The 14,966-nt window shown below is 42.9% G+C and overlaps 1 protein-coding gene across 4 annotated transcripts in view; it reads right to left on the minus strand.

Annotated features, from left to right (window-relative positions):
• Positions 1-14,966, minus strand: part of MGMT (O-6-methylguanine-DNA methyltransferase) — a 268,984-nt gene that overhangs the window by 238,916 nt on the left and 15,102 nt on the right. For 2 of the 4 annotated variants that reach the window (XM_057737220.1, XM_057737224.1), the window contains exon 2: positions 7,117-7,173. The exons of the other annotated variants lie outside the window; for them this stretch is intronic. In XM_057737220.1, coding sequence (XP_057593203.1) covers positions 7,117-7,152 — 36 coding nt within the window. In that variant the 5' untranslated portion in view covers positions 7,153-7,173. The remainder of the gene's footprint in view (positions 1-7,116; positions 7,174-14,966) is intronic. 4 annotated transcript variants of the gene reach the window in all.

Here is a 14,966-nt window from a genome sequence, read left to right on the forward strand (position 1 = left end):
TCTCGACTGCATGCATTTTTATGTTCTGTCTGGGTATGGCTGCCTGTGCGGGTAAGGCTGCTTACTCTTAGCGTATTACTGAGTCGCTACCTCTGTTCTCTAGTCCCTTTTCTCCGAAAGTTTATTGCTTAAGAAAAAAGAATGTAACTTGATTTTAAAGACAAGACTAAAGGGAGAGTCAAATCCTTGAGTCCCCACATTGGTTTTCCCTAGGTCAATTACAGGTGACGGTGCTCGGGACATTTAGGAAGGTGCCCTGGTCCCCAGTCACTCATCTTCACGGGGGAAAAATGGCCTCAGGACCTGGCTGCAGCTTTCTTTAGGGAAAGACGGCTACCACATCCCACCACATCTCTGGCACACATTAACCATACCTTGTTTTAACTTGTTTTTATAGGGCAAAATAAAACAACCCTGTGATCATTTATTTCCTTTTTATTAAAGCAATACCCCAGAAAAAGAACACTTCCGCACGTTTACATAGGTGACCCCGTGCCAACGGACTATCAAAGGTCTAGCTGGGTAGGAACAAAATTTATTAGCTGCATATGCCTGGCACCTGGCCAGGTGCTTTACATATATTATCTCATTTACTCCTCCCAGCAAACCTAAGGTAGAGCAAATTACTTGTAGATGAGAAAACAGATTGAGAGGGTGAATAGCCCAAGGGCGCAGCACAGAAGTAGCAGGTGGTATTCAAGGTCAAATCCAACACACTTCAAAGCCTAGACTTCTGCCGGACTGGCAACTACCTCCCAGTCACAGACACATCCCACACTGCGTTAGTCAGGACAGGCTTGGCTATTCTGCAGTAACAAATACCACCCAACATCCACTGCGGGTCTGCGTGACTCTCCAGAGCAGGAGCCTCCCCACAGGGCACACAGGCGTCTCCAGCTGACCGTGCACTAACCTGACACCCATGGCAGGGAAAGGGGTGGGGGGGGGGGGATCACGCAGGGGAGCTGAAACGCTCAGCCTTCCCAGAACAACACCCCATCTCCTAAAGGTGTCTCACAATTTTCAGTCTTCATCTGATGAAAACTGACAGCGATAACTGTGATTTCTATCCACTAAGTTTTATGGTTGTTTTCCACCAGCAAACTCAATTCCAGTAAAAAAAATAATAATAATAATTCATGAAGTACAAGTCTGGGGTAAGATCCTATATAACACAGTACCCATAAAGGTGTATAGTATTTTAATAAAACTCTTGAATGTCTACACCTTGAAGTATGAATACTGTGTGACCCCTGATATGCTAATGTACAATCAGACCTTTAAAAGGGTTTCATGTTTATCTAATGAATTTTCACTATTTCTGTTTACAACAGAAAAGTAAGAATCACAAATTGCTTACAGGTAAAATGGACCAATTTCACAAAAATGGAAATTAAAAGAAGATAAGTTAACAAAAAAGAAAAATAACCTAAATTAATAGAGAATCCTATGAAAGGTAATACTTATTCATCACATAAAATAATATTAGAGGACCTTTATTGTTTTATTTCTTCTCAATGTACGTTTGGATATTTGAAAATAAGCTAAGTAGCTGGTCCATTTACTTGAAAGCATGCCATCCATTCTGAAACAAAATGATTTCATTTTCTGTCTATCCAAGTCCAAACGTCAAGCCTGAATTCCTAACCACACGGACACAAGTAGTTAAAAGAATCACGCAGACTACCTTTTTGCCAAGCAAGCACAGGAAATACTCTCCTTCACGCCTACCAGGAGGCACAGGTACTAGTAACAGCCAATACAATGGCACAGGTTCACCAGAGTCTGTTTAAAAGAATCCATACGTAAGTAAGTATATGCCCATCGCAAGAGCCAGGTTTCTCACTGCTGGAGACAGGTGGTGGCTACACTGAAACCTGTTGTGTTGGATTCAAACGGGAGGTACCAGGACAAACTTACAGTTTCTCATATGCATGCAGATGACAGGCGCAGAAGGAAATGCAGGTGCCTTGTGATGTGCACGTGTGGTGAACGCACACACAGAGATGCCCCAGCTCGGCCCCCCGAGAGGGGCTGGAGGCCTCCGCACCTCAGCAGCAGTGAGCACACCAGTGCCCAGACCTTGGTTTCTAGACACCATGTTCCAAGAGAAGGAACGTGCGCTCCCTGGAGAAGTGAGTAAATCCAGACTGGGGCAGGGAAATACAAGATAAGCTTGGGCTACACTGTGGGGCCAGCACGTAAGAAAGCCTAGAACAAGGCTGGACGGGTCACAAAGGAGCCAATCTCAAGAGGTTCCCACGAGCCAAGCTGAAGGTATTTGACTAACAAGTAATGATAGTACTGGACTACAGCCCACAATACAAAGTAAAATCCATGAGTCCACACTCACATAAATATTGCACTGAATAAACCAGGAAGTGGGAAAGAACGCACAGATCGTCCATGAAGAAGAATTCCAATTAGTAAGAAAAAAAAATGAAAGAGATACATAATTAGGCAAACAACACAGTAATAATTGTTGCAGACAAGATACAAATGGTAGCTAAAGTTAGTGGGTGAATGCCTGGGGGGAACCAAGATATACATGTGGTCTCAAAATAGCTCCTTCAAGATGTTTATTAATTACAAAGGAGAAAACAGTAACTTTACAGTTGGAGAAATATGATGGATCCACCTTAACCAAGTGGCCACGCTCAGCATCGCCAGTAACTGACATGTGGGCATCATGTAGCTCGTGGTGTGATGCCCTGAGAGGGTCCTCACCTCTGCGCTTTTCTCACCAAAAACGTGAACCTCAAGCTAATCATGAGACACATTCTACGACATAACTGACCGGTATTCTTCAAAAGTGTGCAGGTCACAAAAAAGCTAGGAGAGACTGCCACAAACTAGACACGAGGGAGACATGATGACAACGCCATGTGGGGTCTCAGACTGGATGGCAGAACAGAAAAAGGACACGAGTTCCAACCTGGCTTGCTGGAATTCCAACAATACCAATTAATGCTAATTAGTATGCTAATACCTTGCACAGCAATTCCCTGGTTGTGGTCACTGTACAAGGTTACGTACAAGGGCCATGTAAGATATTAACACTAGGCAAAACTAGATGGATGGTGTACAGAAACAAGGCTAAAATTATTCAAAATAAAAAGTCAAAAAAGCCCCCCATTCCACTGACAACTGGATACATGCCAGGGTCTGTGCTGAGCCCGAAGACCAGGCAGTGAGAGCCGGGGAGATGGGACCAGGGAGGTGAGAGGTATCTGCAGGGCCTTTATTAGCCCTGTACTTGCCCGAGGGCTGGGGAAGGCCAGCAGACAGGCATGAACATACTCAGTGAAAACCCCTCCCGCGACCTCCAGGATTCAGAACCATGGTGCTGCATGTTTGCCTCTGAAGCACATAGGTACAGAGATCAGGTGGGGAGGGGCTGTGAGTTGTTGCTGGGAGATAAAAAGGTTAAATAGATCATAAATTAGGATCAGCGTCGGCTGACCAGCAGCTTTCTATCACATTATAAATCAGACTAAGAAATAAGGCACCTCCTGTTTAGGATCAGAAACCATTCAGAATATTTGCTCCACAGCTTCCACCCCAATAGGTCTCTCCAGGCAAAGAAAAGAAAAAAAGAGTACATCAAGACCACTACATTAAAGGGTAGAAATTAAAAGGGGAAGAGGAACAGATCATATGTTAGTCTATTTAAAACAATATGAAACACCATCTGGGGGGATATTTCTCCCTGTGTTTTTCCCCGGAAACACCCAGACCATGGAGCCAGCTCGCATCAGCACATCATCCGCAACCATCGCACAAGAGAACGGGACAGAAGCCGGCAGACCCTGAGTGCGCTTCGGGTCAGGCCACGTAACACGGACGGAAGCACTGGCCAGCGATGGGTACCGGTATTTTATTTAGACATTTTTGTAAGGAACCCAGCTGAAAGCACGGCTAGGATAACTATACAAATTTTGATTTTACTAAAATGTTATGTCCCTTGAGCCAAGGTGTTAATCTTGTTATAAAAGTAGTCTCTCTTCTCACTGGCCATTCATTAAACTTTCATAAATTTTAAAGTGTACTTGTTGTTGGATGATATGAAAAAAAGCAAACAGGAAGTATGCAGAACTAAGGAGGATCAGACTAGCTTTGCGGGGGGGGCAGGGGGAGGAAGATGTACAGTGACTACGAAAATTCCAGACATTTGTGCTTCCTTAAATATTTATAAAACACAGCTTTCTGTTTGTAACAAAGTGTGATCCCAAAGAAATAAATGATCAATTTGCTCTTCTTCAAAAGGACGAGGGTAAAATTAAAAGGGAGACTCCAAATGGCAAACACGACAACCAGACCGACTGCCCCCGTCACCCTGTGCTCTCTGAACCAGGCCACGAGCAGGGGAGGTCTGCCCGAGCCTGCCCCGCGCCATCCAGGGCGGCAGGAATTGACAACGCAGCATCACCCTGTCAGCGCTGGACACCAGGGGACACCCAACTGTCCCGTGAAGGCTCTGGGAATGGCACTACATTCTCTGTGACCAGACACAGAGCTGTTTCTGCAGGAACTTACATCCCAATGAAACCCTGATGTCATTTTAACGACATGCAGAAGCTCTGCCTAGAAAACGGGGAGGAATCCTGGTGGAGAGAGATAAGGCAGGACAGCCCACATTCCATCCACGTCTGGCAGAGAGAGCATGTCCACGGTATCGTGTCTCCGCCCGGTATGTGATACAGTGTGAGGTTTTATTATACAAAAGGGCTCCAGAATTTTGCAGTAGGCCCGATCAAGAGATGAGAATTTCCTCTCTCTACAAACGAACAGGGATTCAGAAGTTCACGAGGCCATGCGTCACCTGTGACGAGTCGCAATCAGCACGCAAAGTGTCAGGATGTGTCTGATCACTCGGCCTGGAGACACTTCTGACCCACAGGGTAAAAACACAAGGAACTTTAATAAGCACTCAATTATAACAAACAGACCCAAACACCTAATTACCAAGTGACTATTTATAGTTTCTAAAATAACTTAACCCAGTTTTACAAAGCAGATATTTTAAGATTCATAGAAAAATCCTGCCCATTTCTAGCATTAGATACGACATTTATTTTGCCTACACCCAGAGGATCAAGAGATCTGTAACTCTAAATTACATTATTTGTACCATAAATTTGAAGAGAAATTAGTCTCATTTACAAACAGCAATTACTTATAACAGAAAACCGAATAGTAAATTTAAATTGTTAGTTTTGACAAAAATCCAAAACCTGGTTAGAGGAACACTGTAGAGCTAACAGAAGAGCTAACATGTGGTGTCAGCAATGTCTTAGTTTACTTAAATGGTTTGGCAACACAAGCTAATTTCCAATGAAATCCTTTATTCTTTTCTAATTTGGCCTACTTTATATTTTTAGTGTCCTGTTCAGGCAAATTCCTCTCCCCATGGAGGTGATGTCCCTATTAAAACAGCACAAAGAGTAAAAAATATGTAATCTGTACACACAAAAAAAGGGGATTTTTAATGCTCAAAGCACTAGTGATAAAAAAAATAAAAACAAGAAAGCCAAGTGTCAGAATCAGAATGGATTCAGAAGACCACTAAAAGCCATTAAACAAACACTTCATCCATCCAGAACAGCACTGTCCAACACAGTAGCTGTCAGCCACATGGGGCCATGGGTTTACCTTTAAATTAATTAGAATATCACAAAATTAAAAATTCAGTTCCTAAGTCGCACCGGTCACATTCCAAGTGCCCAGCAGCCCCATGTGACCGGTGGCTTCCACAATGGACGGCACAGGTATATTCTATCACTGCCAGACACTCTGCTGGTAGCGCTGACCAACCCTGTCACTGTCACATTAGAGAAACTGAGACCTGGGAGGGAATCAGTCGACCTGCTGATAAACCAGGAGCCTGGCCGCCGAGCCTGTGGTCGGTCCCTGCGCACCTCCGTCACTCTGCCCCACGTGGCCCAACTCCACGCTGTGGGGGGGGCCCCATCTGCTTAGCTCAGAGTCAGACACACACCCGGCACACCCCCGCCCGTGAGGCCCTGACCAACAGCAGGTGGGTGATGCTTTGAATAAAGACATAAATAAATGCCCACAACTCTACCGGATCCAAAATTACAAGACATAGTCCCCGAACTCAAGAAGCTAAGAGGCTGGTTAAGAATTTCTCAAACTAAGACTTCAGAAGACTTCCCTACTGGGTTTAGTTCTCAAAAACACCACACTAAACACCTTTGTGCACAAAATTTTAATCAATTCTTTAGGACAGAGTGTCAGACATGAGATTGCCCTAAACATCTAACAATGAAAGAATGTCACACCTTTCTAGTGGGATACCATGCCATCTTTACAAATAATGCTGGCAAAGATTTCAATAGCATGGACAAGCACATATGACAAAAGGCCAGGTGAAAGAGCAGACACAAAATTGGGATTATCCCATGTACAGAAATTATCCTGTATGTGAGTACATGTGATGTGTGTGTGCATGTGCACGCTACACAATCAAGAGGCAGGAAAACAGAAAATACAAGCAGAAGAATGGATGTCTAAGGTATTGGTGTTAGCAGACAAGAACTGTAAAACAATTCATGATCACTGTGTTCAAAAACAGGAGGAAAAGGCAGACAAAATAAATGAGATAGTGGAGAATTTTAAATACTGAACTGAAATACATTACTAAAATGTGATAGGGACATTCTAGAGCTGAAAACACAAAATCTGAAATTCAGAACTCACTGGATAAGATGGAACAGAGCAGGAAACGGGACTTGTGATCTACAAGACGGGCCAACAGAGAGTATACAAACCACAGCACAGAGAGAGAAAAGGAGTGGAGAGGAAACAAGAGTTAGAGCCATGACGACGTGGTAAACAGGACTAACCCCAATAACTCAATCCCAGAAGGAAAGGAGAGCAAATGAAGAGGAGAGATAGATGTAAAAATGAGTCGAGAATTTTCCAAAACAAGTAACAGGCACCAACCCAGAGAGTGAGGCTCAGCAAACTCCCAACAGAATAAACATGAGGAAATTGCACAACTAACCACACACAGTTAATTAGCTTCAAACCAGAGAGAAATGAAAAACCAGACAGAAAATCCTAAAAGTAACCAGAGTGAAAAATTCCCACTACCTTCAAAGGGACAACAGTAAGGCTGACGGCTGACATTTCCACAGAAGCTTCAGAAACCTGGAGAAAATGAAATGACATGTTTCAACTGATGAAATAAAATACTAATCAACAATCAATAACTGTTAAGATTTTAAAATGAAGACAAAATAGTATTTTAAAATAAATTCAATCCACTGCCAGTCAACTAGGATTAAAACAAAACAATTTTTAAGAGTTCTTCAAGAAGTAATCATCCCCGATGGAAGCATGGAGATGAAGAAAGGCACAGAAAGTACCAAAAGGATAAGGATGTAATAAATCTACATGAATATTGAATATTTAAAACACCAATAACAATAATACTCCTAATTATTGCTTTTCAAGTATACACAGAATTAAAAGACAGCATAAAAGCTGGGTCCAAGGTAAACAGAATAAAGCTCTATAAAGTTACTGTTCCAGAAGTCATAAAGTATCAATTTTAGGTAAAGTATAATAAGTCAAGAATTCATATTGCCATCTCTAGCTTAATCATTAAAAGAAAAGTATAAGTATCTGTAATTAAAAGGTTAATAGAGCTGAAAAATGAAGATTAAAAATATTTTATTAATCCTAAAGAAGGTAACATGAAGCATAAATTAAAAAAACAAAAAAGATACGGGACAAACAGGAGATAAAAAGCAAATGGTAAAATTAAACAACTACCTCTATAATTACTTTATAATTACAGTACTAATACTAGAGAATGTACACCTCACACCCACTAGGATGGCAACTACCAAAAAAACCCAGTAACAAGTGTGGGTGACAAGGTGAAAAACTAGAATCCTTGCACACTGCTGGTGGGAATGGAAGACAGTGCGGCAGCCATGGAAAACAGGAAGGAGATTCCTCAAGAAATGAGAGGGGCCCATGACCCAGCAACTCCACCTGTGGGCAGCTACCCGAGAGAACCGAAAGCAGGGACATGACAAGAGAGTTGCACATCCGTGTTCACAGCAGTGCCAGTCACGGCAGCCAAGAGGCGGACAACCTGTGTCCACGGACAGATGGACAGATAAACAAAGTGTGGTCAATACGTACGTGATATTTAATTCATGGGTCACCTTGCCTGGGTATCCAGACAATTAGTTAAATACTATTTCTGGATGTGTCTGTGAGGGTGTTTCTGTGTAGAGATTAGCATTTGAATCAGTGGACTGAGTAAGGCCTACTGTCCTCCTCAGTGAGGTGGGTCTCACCCAATCCACTGAGGGCCTGAACAGGGGGGGAAAAAAAAAAACAAACAAAGCTGGAGGAAGGAGAATCTGCCCTTTCTGTATGTCCGCGAGCTGCGACCTCAGTCCTCTCCCCGCCTCACACGGAGACTTAACACCATCCGCCCTCCCAAGGTCTCTGGCTTGCCAACAGCAGGTCCTAAGATTTCTCCGTCTCCATCATCTTGTGAGCTAACTCCTTATATTTACATAATTCAGTGCCCATTCATGACTTTTAAAAATTTCTCAGGCAAAGAAAAGGAAACTTCCTTTCTACCAAAAGCTTACAGCAAGCATCACTTCTGGTGGTGAAAAAGTAGCAGCTTTCTCTTTAAATATACAAAATAAGTATATCAGTTATCACTACATCTTTACTTAACATAGTACAGGAGGTCCTAGCCAGCACATTACAAGAAGAGAAATAACTGATTAACAAAGTAGAAATAAAGAAGCAAAATTCTCATTCACAGGTGACACGACTGTCCACACAGAAAAATCAAAGAATATATGTAGAGTATATGAAAATTTAAAAGAGAATTTAGCAAGGAAACTAGATATAAGATGAGCACACAAAAATCAACAGTATTTCCAAATACCAACCATAAAGAAAATCAAATCCTAAAAGAAAAAAAAAAGGATACCACTTATAATAGCAGCAGAAACAATGAAACAGTAGAGACCTAGGGAAAGCACTATGAAAGATGGATAAGTTCTTCATGAAGAAGGACCACCTAAGCAAATATATATAGAGAGAGCGAGCACATTCCTGAAGAGGAAGACTCATCTCATAAAGATGGTATTCTCCTCACATAACCTATAGATCCAAGTGCCTCCAACCAAAACAATGGATGCTTTTTCTAAGAATTTGACAAACTGACTCTGAAATTGGTAATGGACAGGGAAGATGTGCGGACTTACCCCCAGTGTTAAGAGTTAGCCTAAAGGTGTGGTAACTAATATAGTGTGGTATTAATACAGAAACAGAACTCTGTGTGAAAAGAATCACAAATTCAATTACGTTCAACTACATGAAAACGAAGAACCCCCACGAAGGAAACGAAAAGTGAGGCCACATACTAGGAGGATCTAACTGCAAGCCATGGACCTGACAAAGGATTAGGATCCAGAATATGTAAAATACTCCTATAAACCAACAAGAGAAGGACAACCCGAGAGAAATACAGGCAAAACGGGTGTGAAGAGGCATTCTGCAAGAGAGGAAACATGAACGGCAACATGAAAAGATGCCTGACCTCACTGGTACTGAGACGGACGTAAATGAAGATCAGGAGACGCTCTTTTCTATCCAGTAGGTTAGTAACTATTAAACAAATTCCAGGTTTTGGTAAGAATGTGCAGCAACTGCTCCAACCACTGTTACACAGTTATTGTCTTGAAACGTTGAGGGCTGACGGTGCAGGAACTGTACCCTTGAGTGTACACCAAGGAGAAGCTGTGACAAATGTGCACGGGAACGGCATACAGAGTGACCACAGCTGCTGGGGGGACAGCCAAACCAGGGACGATGCCAGTGCCCAGTGACAGAGGAGCGGAAAAGTATATAAACAAATGGTGGCGTCGTCATACAAGGCAACGCTGCAAGGCACAGACGGTGACCCGCAGCGGCAGGCAGCAAGCAACGCCGACCAAACTCAGAAACGTAATTCTGGTGGAAGAAAGCAAGTGGCGGAATGCTCAGACAACAGAGCAGCCTTTTTATAAAGGTCAAAACAAGCCACACAAAGTGAGATCTTGCTGAGGAGCAGACAGGTGGTAAAACTATACATATTTAAAAAGCAAGAGAATGATAAACACGAGATTCAGAACAGGGGTAACGCTGGGGAAGCCGGGGGCTGGACAGGAGAGGAAGCACACAGATAAATTCCACTGAAATTAGTGGTAACTTGTCAGGTGTCCTGATCATTATTTTTACTTCATAGCCTACACATATACCTTATATATCTTTAGTATGTATCAAACAACACAAAATTTTAAAAAGAAAAAAAAGGAAAGAACAAACGGGGGGGGAAGGAAAAAAAGAAAAAAATTGCATCAGAAGAACAAGGAAGATCACATTAATATAGCAAAGAACACTGAAGTCAAAACTCCATAAAATGGACAACTGACAAAACCTGGAAATGTTCACCTGGTGACTGGTAAATAGCAATGAATACTCTTTCCAGAGGCTGACTATTATGCTAAGAGAAACTTTCGAAACTTAACCACCTGAGACTGAAAAACAGATCAGTCTCCCATTGGATACCAGCATGCTATATATGTTTGTATACACAGACTGAAATTTATACATAACCCCAAACCTTGTGAGTGAGCACATTTCCCTCTTTAGCTCCACAGCAACTCCTGACACATGGCGTCACGGGGCGCCGTGGGCATCCACACACAACAGAAGGCACCTGCCCAGGCCGGGACGCCTCTGGTAACATCACAGCAGTCACAGCCTTGTGTTCCTTGTGCTCCCCTGACACCCGTGAGCGCACAGGCACACCCCCTAAACAACCCCCACATCCTCACACACTTATGTGAACACATGTATTCTTTTTTATAATTTTTATTTTATATTGGAGTATAGTTGATTACCAATGTTATGTTAGTTTTGGGTGTACTGCAAAGGGATGAACACACGTATTCTTACCTTCCGGGGTGTGCACACGGCTGCGGGAAAAGCACAGACTAAACCACCCGGCTAGCTGTGCCAGCGTGCTGAGCGGTTCACACGAGCCACCCAGAAACCTGCGACAAAGGACAGCCCGAGCTGGTTCACTGTCCACACGTGGAGCAGCGGAGCTCTCTAGATGGCCAGGCAGACGGCAAGGCAGGGGTAATGCTGTCGCCACTATTAAATTCCAGTGATGAAGGTCCAGGCCGGCCAGATACAACTGCAGTGGTTGTGAATTCTGGCGGGGAGAAACACTCTTCTTCTGGCCAGTCTCCTCTTAGACAGCATGGAACACCAAAATGACAGCCCTCAGCAGAGTACCTTTCTAGCGAGGCCACACACTTAAAACCGCAAAAACGACGAGAGAGAAATCATCTGAATTCAAGATGCCCTTGACGTTCTCTGACCTCCCAATTCTGTTCTCGCCACACGGAGCTGGAATCATCTTCCTCTGGAGTAAAGCTATCAACGAAGTGCTTTAAATTTCTTAACAGAGACTCAACTTGTTTCTACCACCGTCGCCAAACACCTATGTGTCACTCACCTGTGGGTCACCCCAAGCCCTGACCTGGATCTGAGATAAGCAGAAAACACTGCAGGCCCTTGAAGCACAGGAAACGGGCTGACGCACAGGGCACGGAAGAGTCAAGAAGCCAGCAGGAGAGGGTGAGCCCCCTCACGACTCAGCTGCTCCTACTTTCAGTCCCGGGGGATGCTGGGAAGATGAGGGGTCAGCAGAGCTCAGATACAGGGGCACCGGGAGGAGCAAGAACCACGGGCGGCTGGTGGCCGGAGGGCCTCGACGGGGACAGGTGGGCACAGAGAGCCGGAGCACCCTGCTCCGGACCAGACGAGGAACAGCCGTGCCAGCCGCTCACACTCGGGGTCCTGGCCTCCACGCTCCCCCGTCTCCTGCACCAGCACAAGTCAGAGCAGAGCAGGACCAGGAGGGACGGCTCCGACGGCCACCCTGCAGACGCCCAAACGCGGCCCTCTGCTCTCGTCGAGCTCCTGGGTGACACCAACGCCACCTGAGAAGCTCCCCTGTACTCATGCGTCTCCCTTCACCCTCCACGGAGTCAAGGAGGGCCTGGAATACTGCCCACCTGGACCATCATTCTTAGTTCCCTGAATAACAATGTGACTTCTGCTGAGGATTCACAATAAAACAAAGAAAAGTCATACAAAAAAACATTCCTCCGTTTGTTTTTAAAAAGCCAACACGAAATTGCTTACCATCCCTTATCTAAAACTCTAGGACAAATTCCTCCACAGGAAAGGTTTCTCTCCCTGAATGATGATACTCACTCAATAATCACACAGTGAGTGTCTGGTAAACCCACTTCCCTTTTCACCACGGCGGCCTGAAGGCTCAACTGCAGATTTCACTGGGACCTGCATAAGTTATCCTCAGCCTGCGTTCCCTGCCATATTTAACTGTCTTCCCTAGTAAATGGTCCACAATAACCTAAATACAGCCAAGCATCAGACAACAAACAGAAAAGCCTTCTGTCATCCAAAAGAGCTGTCACCAAAGCCACGCACTAAATGTCCCCGGCTCTGGAGCCTGGCTGCCTGCGTTAAAATAGCTATTATAAATATGTCCCATATGCCCAAGAATACAGAAGAAAACATAAACATGATGAAAGAAACGGAAGATACAAAAGAGACCCAAATGCAATGCAGATGTAAAACACAGTATCTAAAATGAACCATCACCTGATGTGATTAATAAATTAGCAAAAGGGGGAAAAATAAGTGAAAATGAAGATAGAACATTTTTTTAAAACTATCCAGGAGGAAAAAGAAAAAAAGACTAAAGAAAATGAACAGAGCATTAGTAAGATGTGGGACAATATTAAGCAGTCTAACACACATGCAACTGGGGTCCCAGAAAAAGGCAGAAAATTATTTGAACAAATATTAACTATTTCTTCAAATTTGATGAAAAACCTATACTCACTGTTGCAAGAAACTCAGTGAAACCAAAGTAGAGGAAACATAAAGGAAACTAAACCAAGGCAAATCATAAACAAATCACTGAAAACAAGCGATAAACAAAAAAACCTGAGAAGTGGTCAGCTGAGGGGGGAAAAGGATTACATACAGAGGAACAAAGTTAAGAAGGACAGCACATTGATCACCAGAAATCATGCAAGGCAGGACACAATGGATCAACATATTGAAAGCATGAAAAGGGGGAAAACGTGAAGGTAGAATTCTATAAGCAGGAAAATATCTTTCAAGAATGAAAATGAAATAAAGCCTTTTTCAAAGAAAAGAAAGATAATCAATATACTAGCAGACCTGCACCTGAGAAACATTGGTGCAAGTTCCTTAAGCATAAAAAATAACACTAGATGGAAATTCAGACTTACACAAAGGAGTGAAGAGCATAAGAAATGGTAAACATGCAAATAAACATAAAAGCTGGGTTTTTTCCTAGTTTTAATCTCTTTACAAGATAACTGACTGCCTAAAACAAAAATAATAAAAGAATATTTTGGAGTTTATAACATATGCAGAAATAAAACATACTAAATGAATACAACAAAAAAAAAATGGAATGAGAGAAGTACACTGTATGAGGCTTTTACACTGTGTGTGACAATGAGTTATAGGATGTGAATGCAGGCTGTGATCAGCTAAAGACGACTATTACACACCCCAGAGCAACAGCTTAAAAGAGAGGAGAGAGAAAGCCAATAAACCGATAAAGTAGATAAATGGTAAACTGAAATCATTTTTAAAATATATTCAAATAATCCAAATAAAGCCAGGAAAATGGGGGGAGAAGAGAGAACAAACGGGACGAAGAGAAAACAAATGCCAAGATGGTGCACTTGAACCTAACCACGCTGGTAATTACATGACACGTAAATGATCTGAATCCTTCAATTTTCAAAAGACATTGTCAGATACGATCAGTATGCTGTCTACAAGAAACACGCCACAAATGTGTTTGAAGACAAAACAGATAAAATGTAAAAGAATGGGAAAATATTTACCATAGAAAGAGTAATGAAAAGAAAGCTGGAGTGGGTATCTTAATATCAAACACATAATTTCAAAAGGACGAAATTACTAAGACTAAAGACCATTAGGAGTAAAGGGGTTAATTCACCAAAAGGACAAAAATTCTCACTCTGCATGCACCTAATGAAAGACTGAAACAGATGAAACAAGCACAGAGAATGAGGGGGACAGACAAATCTCCAGTTACAGCTGGGGATTTCAACACTCCTTTCCCATCATTTATAGAACAGGGAGACAGAAAAGCAATAAGATACTACACTTGAACAACACGAGCAACAAACCTGACCCAGTGACCATTTCCAAGAGCACTTCATCCAAAACCCACAGAATACAAACGCTTTCCGACATTCACCAAGACAGAGCACGCTCTGGGCCATAAGAGAACTCTCAGTAAACTCAGGAGGGCTGAAGCCGTAAGAAGTGTGTCCTCTGACCACAGGTAAGTCAGCTGGAGATGAGTAACAGAGAGGGGTCAGGGAAATCCCCAAATACTTAGAAATGAAATGATGTGCTTCTAAATAACCCGTGCATTGAAGAAGGAATCACAAGGGAAACTGGAAAACACATCACCCTGAATGAAAACAAACACCCAACACAGCCATCTGCAGGATGCAGCCAGAGCAGTGCTTAGAGGGAGTATTTAACACCGACTATTAATAAGAGAAAAGACAGAGGGACCCAAGCTTCCACCTTAGCAAACTAAACCCCAAGTGAACAGAAAGAAGGGGGGAAAAAGAAAAGGGCAGAAGTTAGTAAAATGGAAAAAAAGAGAAAAATCAATGGTAACAAAAGTTGGATCTTTGAAAAAAAACTGAGGAGCCTCTAGTCAGACCAATTAGAGAAAAAAAGAGAGAAAACCACAAGCACCAATATCGGCAATAAACACAGAGGCGTGACTTAAA

Source organism: Hippopotamus amphibius, chromosome 5 (assembly GCF_030028045.1).
Source record: "Hippopotamus amphibius kiboko isolate mHipAmp2 chromosome 5, mHipAmp2.hap2, whole genome shotgun sequence".
NCBI classification, from domain to species: Eukaryota; Metazoa; Chordata; class Mammalia; order Artiodactyla; family Hippopotamidae; genus Hippopotamus; species Hippopotamus amphibius.